The 12,472-nt window shown below is 38.3% G+C and overlaps 1 protein-coding gene across 8 annotated transcripts in view; it reads right to left on the bottom strand.

Moving 5' to 3' along the window:
• Positions 1-4,400: 4,400 nt before the first annotated feature.
• Positions 4,401-12,472, bottom strand: part of GRIK1 (glutamate ionotropic receptor kainate type subunit 1) — a gene marked incomplete at both ends in the record, with an annotated part of 363,486 nt that continues 355,414 nt past the window's right edge. For 4 of the 8 annotated variants that reach the window (XM_080918957.1, XM_080918959.1, XM_080918963.1 and 1 more), the window contains one exon: positions 4,401-4,556. In XM_080918957.1, coding sequence (XP_080775083.1) covers positions 4,401-4,556 — 156 coding nt within the window. Of the gene's footprint in view, positions 4,557-5,013; positions 5,101-12,472 lie in introns of all 8 variants that reach the window. The other 4 variants (XM_080918952.1, XM_080918956.1, XM_080918962.1 and 1 more) reach the window with 2 other exon arrangements.

Genomic DNA, 12,472 nt, shown 5'->3' with positions numbered 1-12,472 from the left:
TCCAAAAAGGCTATACCTCCTAATGCTTCCTAAATAACCCATCAAATGGGAGTCAAACATTCAAATACATGAACCCATACAGACCGTTCTCACCTAATTCACCACACAACACTTTACATAATAAATGCTCACCATCATTTTTGTTTTCAATTATCTGCTGATTGAGGAGACTCTTGAGAGATAAATACATTTCTCTTAATGGACATTGGGAAGTTAAACCTTAACAGCAAGGTCCTATGGCACACCTCTGACACAGTGGGGGAACACTCATCTCTAAAGCCAGCATCCATGTTTCTGGAATTCTAGAAGTTCACTTTTCAGGGTGGTTTAGTCATTTCTCACCTGAGGTTTATGCATTACTATGTATGTGTGTAGAATGTCTGCCTTCCCTCTGGTAGATTTTATCTATTTTCCCCTCCTTTCCTTTGAAAAGAATTTAAAATCTACAATGTATGTACTTTCCTCTTCTTATTCAGCAACAAACCTGAGGAATAAATCTGCTTTTGAAGCCCATGTCTCTCTCTCTATTGATTCTCTATCTCTGCAGGAAACCCCTTTCCCCAGAGAGGTGGGTTTGTGGAAAGGCTTGCTGGCTTGCTGCACAGCCTTTGTTTGGAGATCATGGACCATTTAATATCCATCTTCCTTTCATTGCTCTAGGCTAGAAGAATAAACTATTAATGAATTCAAGAAAGAACACTGTAACTTCTGCCTTTTTTAAGCTGATGTTCCAACTAGGTTTCAGTTACCTTGGGGTTCATCTGATGCAGCGTATGTTTTGAAACTTGTACACTTAATGTGTCTCTAAAGAAAGGCATGCATACCAGCTGCAAGGCGGACCTTTCCCTGAATGAACATTATTGCTCCATTAATTCTCAGTTGAAGCAAGTACAGGCTCCCCCTGATAAAGACCATCTTCTATCATTTTAGTAAGACAAAGAGTTAAACTAGAGACAGATCTGCTGAGGTAGAAAATAAAATGCTGAGCCGGGTCAACTTATTTTAGTTTCTTTCACTGGCCACCTTATTTTCCTCTTCCTTTAGAGTGAGAAGTCAGAGCCCTTAGGTGGGTGTTCAACCCATAGGGGAAAGGAAGTTGTCTATTTTCTGTTTTTCCTGCCTTTGAGGACCAGGTGAGATGTGAATGGAAAATCAATTTCAACTGTGAACATCACCATTCCTACAGCTCCGACCTTTCTCTCCTGTTCCAAATCTCTCACCTGAGCAATCTAATTCTTTTGGCATCAAGGAAACTGCTGAAGGAAGAAATGTTAGATCTAGTTTTTAATTAACTTTGCCATTGATTTGTACATAACTCTGTATGAGTCACTGCTCTTTGGTGACTTGGATGAAAATCTCAGAGATTAATGCTTGTTCTCAGGAATTTTTCTGGACCAGGTTCCAAATTCTCTGTAGTTTCTTCTGGCTTCTGAATTTATTAGCTTACAGCATTTTTTTTTCCACTGGGAAGCACATAGACTCACACAGAGCCAGGGATGTGGATGGATTTTTATGGATGAAAACATCAGGTGATTGTGTAGTGTGTTTATACTTGGTTTAAAAAATTCCTCTTTGGCAATTTTACCTACTTCAATATACTTTTAACAGAACTTCACATAGCAAACTTTATATTATTTGAAAGAAAATTTAGTTATGAAGTTGAGAAGGAAAGGGTGTGAATTAGCTTTAACTGAAGGATAATTTCTCAGATCAGACTGTAGATTGTTTGAGTGGATTGTCATGATTGTAAATTACTGTAGGAGGACCCAGCCCACTGTAGGTGACACCGTTCTCTAGGCAGATGGTTCTGGGTAGTATAAGAAAGCTAGTTAAGGAGAAACCTGAAACAAGGCTGCAAACAGTATTTCTCCATGGTTTCTTCTCCAAGATCTTACTTGAGTTTCTTCCTTGACTTTCTTCAATGAGTAAACTCTTTACCTGAGTTGCTTTGGGTCATAGTGTTTTCAGATAGCCACAAAAATGAAAGCAGAAGACCAATGATTGGACATTTGAGTATCTACAGAGAGACTGGCATTCAATACGTCTTAAATATTAGAATTTTATATACTTTTATCCTTAGAAATTAGTGTAATAAAATGTGAAAATAAGTATTTTCAAAAATGAAAGAAATGGGCACAAATAAAACTATTAAAATGCAAAGCACAGAAATTCGATACAGTTTTTAGTGATGTGAATAAGCTACATTTTCCTTTTCAACACATCATTTTAAAATATAGCTATCTAGGGTTACTGTGATTCAGTAAACAACAATTTACAATGCTTCATTCAGATTTCCTGAAGTTACAAGTAATTTGATTGACATTTTGCTGTGGAAACAGGACTGAACATATTTCTATCGCAACTTTTTCTATAATGATATATTTATATTTACAAAATGTTTATATTTTCATCACACGAGTGTTTTTTTTACAACCTATAAAATTTAATGGGAAAACCACTGTTATGGTTAATTTCATTTTGAACTGACTTATTTTTGTTTTATAGGTATTTGTTTTATAGGTATTGGTGCGTTGCCTGGAGGTATGTTTTGGTGAGGGTGTCAGATCCTCTGGAGCTAGAGTTACAGACATTATGAGCTGCCATGTGGTTACTGAGAATTAACTCTGGAAGAGCAGCCAGTGCTCTTAACCTCTGAGCTGTCTCTCCAACCCCTCTTTCATTTTATTTGAATATGTTGTCCCGGTTTATTAAAAGTAGATTCTTTTCTCATACAATGTATCTCCTGATTAGTGTCCCTTCCTTTGCTCCTCCCACTTCAACTCCATGCCTCCCCCAGTTCATCCTTCTTTTGTCCATTTCTTCTATTTATTGTCAATAAAAAAAAATCTGACTAATTTGAATTCTGAGTATTGGTTGCTGTCGAGAAAAATAGCTCTTCAGTCTCTTAATTGTCATTTTCAGGGTCTGTTCTTGGTGTGTGTGGGGGCAGTCATCCATGATGCACAGGATGGCCTCAAATTCTCTGTGTAGCAGAGGCTTGCCTTGGGTTCCTGGTTCCTCTACTTCTACTTCCCAAGTATCAGGAGTATCGGTGTGTTTGGCTTGGTGTTTTGTTGCTGTTTTCCTGGGTAGAAATGTGTTTGTATTTTGATTCGGACAGGACTGTTTTAACCTTTCCTGAATTTAGGAAATACTCATATAAAAAAATGATACTTAAGTAGATGAAATGTCGAGTTAATTTCTTCTTTCTCTTCTTTTCCATCAAGATGAACAGCAGCAGTTCCTCACTGGGTAGTTGACATCTCCGATTATGTCATTTTTTCCCCATTTCCTCTTGTCCTTTATGACCCTTGCTGACTGGTGACCCCCATAGTCCTGTGCTTTCTCCACTCTGATCTGGTTCAGACTTGACTTTTTCAGTCACGAAAGAACTTCTGGTATGCTCTCCTTTTCTCTTTCCCAGTCCTCTTTCCTTCTGTTCCCCTTAGCTAGAGTGATGGTTGCTCTTGGGCTCATCACAACTTGCTTTTCATGTTTTAAATGTACTAAACTCCTTTTTCCATGTAACATTATATCCCTGCTTTGTTTCGTTTTGTTTCATGTGAGTGCCTTTAAACATGGTGCCTGGGACCCTTACGAATCCATCCTCTTGTGGGATAGTGCATCCCTTGATGCCTGTGTCATTTTCCACACCCAAACCTTTACCCCTCAGGCAGCTGCCTTTGCATGCCTGTCCAGCTTCTGACATTAACATTCTGACCCTGCCTTCAGAAACAGACATTTTCCTCTTGTTTGTATGAGGACAGAAAACACATACATTTTTCTAACACAATCTTGGTATGATGTCTTAGAATGCGGTGAACACTTACTTTTTAAATATACTTTCCCCTTTAAAAAATCACTCATAACATACCTGCAAATGTTCAAATAATATTTTAGCCATGTACAAAATTAGATCTTTAGAACACAAAGATGAATGGCTTTTCTTCCTATATTAAGGTAATCTCTATAAACTGAAAGCGACTATTTTTAATCCCAGTCCTAAATGACTATAGTAATGGATTCTTCAGAACACCAAATTCTACAGCTAGTGATATTTAACACTCAGCACTGGGAAGGAGGAGATGCCATGGGGAACAAACTGAGGCTCAAACTTGCTATGAAAAACAAAATCAGCTTGTTTATTATTATTTAGAAAGCACACATAGCAATTTATTGGAGGAAAAGAAAAAATTCAAAATAAGTGTACATACAAATTCATCTGAAAAGGATCGGTTTTACTTCTCAAGTAATATCTATGTGAGCTTTAAAAATTGTGCATTTCTTCCCCCTCTATCCGTGACTGGAGTTATGGATAAAGATACGTGGAAACAAGTCTCATGTTCCTCAGAAATCTGTCCTCCAAATAGGTGTAGTGGGCGTGACCTTGTGTTCTGGGATCACGCCACAGTCTCTTTTCTCTGAGTTCGTCTCTGATGACAAGTAAGGATACTTGTGAAAGAAGATTTGCCCTTAGTTCTTGACTTTTTCTTTAATTTTTTCTGGTTCTTGAGTGAGATTCCCAGCTCTTCCATGATGGCATTGAAAGAGAGACACTAGAGAGCACAAAAGAAGAGTGTTAGTGTCCTGGGATCCAGGACCAACCTGCATTGACTCGTATCTCTTGCCTATTGTTTGATGAACGTAAGATGCTGTTTTAAGGCATGTCCATAACTAATGGCCAAATCCCCTCACCTCCCACTCCACCCACTGGCCACCCACCTGTATTTTATACTAAAGGAAACTGAGGCAGTATTTTGGCTCAGTAGACTATGCTTTATTGACAAACACAGGGATATAATTTCTCAGTTCAAGAGGGGGAGGGAATAAAAAAACCAAACCAAACCAAATCAAACCCAACAAAACTCAAGGCTCTCAAAATAGACAACTTACCTTTGCCGAGACAGCAAAATAGAGTTAAATTAAGGCATTTCCCCCACTGAGATGATCCAAACATTGATAGGGTTATCAAGGCATACGACACTTCAGTAATGCTATAGAAAATGAACAAACCTTCTCTACACCAACGCTTTCTTTTTTGCTCCCATGAAACCTTACTTTGTTCCTAAAATAAAATCTAAGTCTTGATGACTTTCCTTTCTGATAAAAAAAAAGAAAAAACACAATTTTAAATTGTATATTTTCTCCAAAAAAAAAAAAAAAAAAAAAAAACCAAAAAGAACAAAACAAAACAAAAATTCCAGAGACTGTCAGCAGCAATGGTACAGCTGGGGTTGAAATGGAAAATAATGGTGCTATACAAAGGAAGATGGAGGAATGATCTAACAACGTTAAGCATTTGCAGAAAAATATATAGATACATATCTGCATTACAATATGCTATGTGTATTTGCATGCACACTATATAAAGAGCCAATACAATGTGAATTATTGTCATTTCTTTTATCCAAGATAATCTCTTTGGATGCATTTCTGACAACAGGGATCTACAACTTTACTTCTTGATAAGCTTACTCTGAAAATGTTCTTCAGTTAAGATAAGACTGACCAGAAGGTCAAAAATGATAGGATCTATTTGTATGAAGTATCTGAAATTGCCCAACGTGCAGAAACACAAAACAGAATGGTCACAGAATGGTCTTAGGCTGGGGCCAGGACGTCGGATATTGCTATTCGCTGGATGTAGAGTATCTCTTCAGAGAAGCAGTCATTTCCAAAGGTCTGATGTAAAGCATCCGCTGATGCTAGACAATACTGTATTGTGCGGTTCAGCTTCGCTAAGTATGTATAGTCCTCAAGATTCGTGCTATTGTCTTAGAAATTACAATTGTACAGCGATATAAAAGCTTTTGAACAGAGGATGTGCGTGCTTCTGTGTGGTTATTGCCAGCACAGACATGAACGAAGGTCAGCTGGCTGCACATAGTCAGCTGTTTCCTGCCCCACAGAAAGATATTAACTTCCTAGGTTTGGAAAAGTCTAAGTGCTGGCCTTTCAACTTGTAATTTAAGAAAATGTAGTCTGAAACATTCTTGAAGTATCTATATAAAGAGCAGGTGTACCTTCTAGTTGACTCAAAAATCCACTAAACAAATTTAGGCATTAGATACAAACCTTTTGGAAAAAAAAAATCTAGTGATTAATGAGAGACTTTCATCTTTGAAGCATGCATTCATAGGTTTTGATTTCACTTTCATTAGCTATGGCACCAGAGAGAGAAAAATCTAGGCGACACTTGCTAGTTCCCATCAGTTTAAGAATGCAACAGCCACAGGAGTTCCCTGTGCTTGGGACTTCACGAAGGATGCCACCTTTGTGTCACAAATGACATGTAGTTTGCACAATAGCATGATGCAAAGTCAAATTTATGTACCTCAGCCAAGGTCAAATGCATGTCTCTAGCATCATTTTGGTATATTTCACTGTGTTAGTGTTTTGATCTGAGATTTAAACACGAGGATTATTTATTTATTTATTGCCCCTGGGCATTTCTTATTTTAGAATGATCATTTAAATGGAGAGACAAGGTGAAGGAAAGTAAGAGTGTCAAGATTTTATAAATATTATTACATACAAACCTTGTTCTACCCATTAGGTAGATGGGCAGAAATTGTTATTGGGAAGAGAAGACAAAGAGGAAATACATGTAACTCCATTTATATTGACTGATAACCTCAACTCATGTCAGTGGAAATCATATATAGTCAGATTTTTAAAAAAATTACTATAAGAGTTTTGTGAAATTTTTCTCCCATAAAACATCTTATGAAAGTATTGCCTTAGTTTTGTTTTAATTCTTATGAATTTAAACTTAATTATCTATATCAAACAGTAAAATTGAACTAAAAAATGTAGCTTCACACAGTGAAGAAATTGTTGGTTGGATGCTCCCTTCTATACTTTGGGTAGAGAAATGGTATTCAATTTTTATCTATTTTTAATTTCAATTTATCTAATTTTCAATTTCAATTATAACCTTCAATTATGATTTTCTTTAAGAGAGCATCCTCTTTCTTTCAAAGTTTAGACTGCCTTAAATACAACAATCTTTGTATTAAAAGTACTTATTCATTGATTTTAGTATGAGAATGAGGAAACTTCATTTTACAGGTGATTTGGTCTCTTTGATTTTGGTAGTAGTCTTTTGACTCTGATTTTGTCTCTGACTGTCAAAAAAGAAAATGGCAAGATATTGAGGCTGACCTTTCTGCTTCCAAATTTTTGATGCAGCCACAAGGAAAAATGACTTTTAAGGTCCCTGTCGGCTTGAGCACAGCAAATGATAGTTCGTCTCATTCTCCAGAAATGAACCAGTGAAGGTCAGTGCTCAGCCCAGAGGGGCATGTCAGGTTAGCATGGGATGGGCTCACATTCATTAGATTTTCAGCCTCGTATAATCTCAGAATCTACACTAAGTTCTATTGTTTCTGTATTTATTTATTTATTTAGCCACTGGGCATTTTTGATGTCCGGATGCTCTTTTCAGTGGAGGGACAGAATGTATCTAGATAAATAGCAGTTGTGACTTCTACTTGATTCAAAAGTTCAATATACAAATTTGGACTTGGAATCCTTAGGACCTCCTTCCTATTCATTGGGCTATGGGCACATTCATTTTTTTTTTTAAATAAAGTGATGGTTTAAATTTCTAGATGCTACTTTTGACAGAAAGTGTTAAGCATTCAGTCGACTACTTTGCTTTAGTGGCAGTGCGACTGCAGGCAGAGCATCCTCACAGTTGTTTGGACTCCCTTGCTTTTTGGCCCCAAGATGCTGCCGTGTACTTTTGGATGTAGGCTTATTTATTGCTGGTGGGGTGGGGCTCACATTTCTCACATGTCTCTACATGGCAACAGCTAACAGTTCGGACCTGGCCATTAGCATCAGAACACTGGAGTTGAAAGTTAGTAGCTTACTTACACTGGGATGATATTTTCTTTCTTTCTTTCTTTTTTTTTTTAACTCAATTTCTTTGTTTAGAAAGTGGCACTGTAGCAGAGCATTTTTCCAAGAGTTTTCAAGAAAATTCCGTTAGCAGAGGTGTGTGTGTGAGAGAGAAATGGATGGGGAGGGGAGGAGAAGGAGAAGGAAGAGGGGGGGAGAGAGAAAGGGGAAAAGGGAGGGGGAAGAGGAGTGAAAGGGGGAGGGGAAGGGAAGAGAAAGGAGGAGGGAGAGAGAAAAGGGAAGGGGAGAGGAAGGAGGAGGGGGAGGGAGAAGAAAAGGGGAAGGGGGAGGGGAAGAAGAGAGAGAGAGAGAGAGAGAGAGAGAGAGAGAGAGAGAGAGAGAGAGAGAGAGGATAATGCCAGCCACATTGTAAATAGGTTTATTACGATACCATTGTATTGCTGCAGTGAAAATATTTCAACTGTGGCAGTCACTATTTCATAGTTGAGATTCTCTATGGAGACAGTGAAAAAGTGGATGGTTCTTTGAGTCAAGGTATCATCTGCCCTCCCATGGGACAATTCCTGTCTGTTGTTTAGAGCATATTTTGGTTAAGCTAGAGCCTGCGTATATTTAAAACCAGGAAATGTCAATACTCACCATCTCTATCGACTCCTAGTTAGTAACATGTCTCGGTGCCTAAGTGTGCAATACTAGTGCAGAAACCGTGTTGAAGGAAGAATGTGCTTAGACACCAGGCAGGAGGAGTCACTGTTGAGTGCAGTCGCTTGCATTGGAGGCCACATTCTGACAGATTTGCGTGATGGATTTCTATGTAGGAAAATCCACTTTACAGTGTTCAAAGATAAAGTGTGTGTGTGTGTGTGTGTGTGTGTGTTTACTTATCTTTTAGAGGAAAGGGAACTGAGCAACACATTATTCTAGCTGAGACCCAAATAGATTTTTCATTTTGAGCTGGAGCTCTCCTGCTTTCTAAAGGGAGAATGACATGCTTGAGGATTTTGCTTTTCCAAGTGCATTTCTCTTCCTTGGTTCGCCTGATCTGAGCATTTCTCCCATATGCCCTTTTCGGCCTTCAGTTTCTCTTACTTTCCCTTTTCAGTTGCTGACTTCATGGTGCCTTCTTTAGCTTAGCCCGGGATGTTTGACTTCATGCTGCTGGTATGAGTCTGAATGCAAATTATGCAAACTCTCCCTATCCCTTTGGTCATCTGACTGTGGATGTTGTGCTGGAAGGTCTGGGAGTTAGAGCTCTGGCTGCACCTCATTGTAAAGTACTAGTATGAAGCTCTAGTTTCAAACCCAGTAGTATGTAACATAAATAGTTTTTAAAAGCATTCATATATGACTTTTCAAATAAACTACATCAGAAAAATCTGAAACAACAAATGGTCCAGAAGAGTTTTTTCCTCATTAAAATGTCAAGAAAAGTTCTGTACTAGAATGTTATGTGAGTTTACTGTATTTGAGGACTTAGGTTTTTTCCTGATAGGCTTCATACTGGTTATCAATTGAAAGAAATCGTTAGACTTTTGTAAACTTGTCATCTACCCATTTGCATATTTTGTTTCATTTGTGCATTTAGAGAAATATTTAGGCGAATTATTTTGATGCTCATAATTTTGATGCTCATGTTATTTCTCAACAGCTTTTTAAAGGAGCTATAGCCAGTAATATAAAAAGCCTAGCCAGTACACAGTGACTTCTTATGCTGGGATACTTTTCCCCCATTAATTCAAATACATAAAGTGCTCTGTGACATTGACATTGTCAATACATTTCGATGTTAAACACTGATAAGAAAGATATGAGTGATATTGTCATTTTATATAAATTTAAATTTATTCACTATATTATTAGGCTTTTAAATGAAAAATATGATTTAGAATTTTTTTTGGAAATAGCATTTTCAGTAAAACCTGAGCTATAAGAGAAATAGATTTCTAAGAAACAAGGGGATTATTGTTCATAGTAGTAGCTTTGTCATGGTGTGGTCACATTACTGCCTTGCTTCTTGCAGTCTCAGCCTCAGTGAGTTTTCTTTTAAAGTAAGATATTCCAAACACTCACAATCTTAGCATTGACTTTAATTTTGCAGTTTTTGGTCAGCAAACCTAGAATGCTCAATATTGTGTGGGTCTAAAGACAGAGAAACATTTGTAAGAACTAAGAACAAACCTGAGTGTATATGTCCTACCACAAGACTTTCTGAGGAATGGTCACCTACTTGTACCAAGGCTATCAGACTGTCAACATGAACCTGCAGTTCACGTAGGACTGCCCAGCGACTGGAAACCCACACTGACCTTTTTTCTGGTTAATCTTTATTTAAAGGTTGACCTGGGAAATGTATTTTTCTATCAATAATAAATACATTGTGGGTCAGCATACTGAATCCAAATAGAATTTGAAGTTTTAAGGAAATTACTCATACCGGTTACCCTGCCCGAACTCTGAACCCACACAAATCAGATAAATGAGTACAAGTTAATTTACTCTGCCTCAACACTACAGGAGATTTCATGGGCGTCTTTGGGGCATGAGGTTGGTACTGAAGCAATTCAGCATTTTGATATTAATTCCTGTGTTCTTTACTCATTTCCCCCTGAATTTTGATCCCCCCCCCCCACTTTTAAAGTTGTAATGAGAACTTTTGTAAGAGTTGCCCTGGAGGTAGGGATGCTAGATCTCCAGAGAGAAGCCTTTGATCTTTACATTCTTAACTATACTTTGTGCAACTATTAGAAGACACTCCAAGCTTTGAACCCATTGCTATAATAGTTGTGTGTGTGTAAGAAGGGGAGACCATTGTGTACAGTGATCTGACTTGCACGTTTGACACTTAGGTTCTAGCTTTGAGCTTTCATGGTGCACCACACGAGTAAAACAAAGAATGGGTCGTGAAGGTTCAGATGCAAAGCTGCTTCAAGGGGTACAGTTCAACCATGGGACAAGAGAAACTGGTCCTAGTTACAGGGAGGAATTGGGAAGCAGCCCCTTACCTTTCCTTTCTCACTATGCTTGAGTAAAATGTCTATAGCCTCAAAGGGGACATTAGGGCACAGGGAACTTTTCTTGCTCCAGAAAGGAAACAAAAGCTACTGAGGATCACAGAGAGAAGGATGTAGAATGACCTACTTCAGTCTTGTAACTGGAGGCTAAGACATTTTCTGCAGAGGGGATGGGCTCCATTCAGACTGTGCAGAGGTCAGCAACTCTCCTTGCAGAGATGTCCACCTGGACTCTAGTATAAGCCACTTATAGAAACTCTCTTGTCTGTGGGGTCACTGTCAGGTGGCCATATAGCTGGGTTTTTACTGCTTTCGCTTCTCTCTGGCATCCAGCACTGATTGGCATGATCTTATGGGAAGTCTTTCATGATGATGGCATGTTCTATTTTTAGTGTCTATTTCAAAGATTTCATAAATGAGGTAGGGCTATAAAATAAATTTCCAAAAGCGTTTTCCCGTCCATGGAATGGCTAGCCCTACCAGAAGTAGGGTTTTAATTGCTTGTAATGTTTACTCATGGTGTCTTCAATTTGGCAGGACCAAATTTTATCCACTGTAGCAGACACACATTTTTTTTTGAGCTATAAACTAACATATTAAAAGGTTTTGTTTTTTTAAATAGGATTCTATTAAATAAAAACCAATAACTGAGCTTGGTAGTTCTCTATTCACTGTCCGATCCTGTCAAATAAAGAAAGTCCATTTTTGGTTGGAAATGTTTACTTTTGGTTGATGGGCCAGGTAAGTCAGACCTCTGTTTACTGCCTTACCCCTTTCAGCCAGCTTTTCTTTCTGAAGACCGTCTGGGATTAAGAGAGGGCCTAGAGGACCTGGGAGCCACTATTATCTGACCACTTTCTGGCCCTGCTTCAGCTTTCACTTGTGTAGCATCTATTACTTCGTGGACATTGCTATATCTTGGCTAAGTCGCCTGAGATGCCTGTGGCTCTAATGGTCTCTCGATGGTCTCTGTGCTGTGTCTTTTCATTTAACCTCAACCAACCTCCAAATTCTTCAATAAGCTTTTCCCCCCTGAGGGAGGGCATGATTATTTTTCGAATATTGTCTCTGTCACGACTTTGGAAAGGTCTTTTTGAAGCCCTCCATAGGCTTGTTGGCTATATGCTTGTGTTATATCATTGTGTGTACAGTCAGAGTCAGATAGAAGATTTCTCTACAAATCCTACCACGTTTGAGACTCTTCTTAGTGAAGGCAATAAAAGTATTTCTTGTCACCATTCCCTTAGGCTTCTTCTGAGGTTTCCACTTTTCTGCCCTCTCCTGAGTTGGAAGTAGACTCTGGAATGGTCTTTAGAAATTTGAGTAGCATCTAAGCCTGGGTAGTTTCCCCCTCATTGTTGTCATTTCTTTCAAATGGTGAAAAATTGGGGAAGGGGAGCAAAATAAGATAGGGATTGTATTATCTACATTCCTCCAGAATGTTTAAATTCCTCTGAATTTGAATTGCTGTTACTTATAAACTACTTTAATTAGACCAGTTGATGTATTAAATTAAACATCTGGATCCTGAAGTTAAAAGTTGTGCAGCCCCAGAGTCCTGCTGGGTTATACATTTGAAGACAACTTGGTACTCA

The sequence above is a fragment of the Micromys minutus genome (genome assembly GCF_963924665.1).
Source record: "Micromys minutus genome assembly, chromosome: 7".
Taxonomy (NCBI): domain Eukaryota; kingdom Metazoa; phylum Chordata; class Mammalia; order Rodentia; family Muridae; genus Micromys; species Micromys minutus.
Note: the sequence above shows the minus strand (reverse complement) of the source record. Positions and strands in the feature narration are given on the sequence as shown.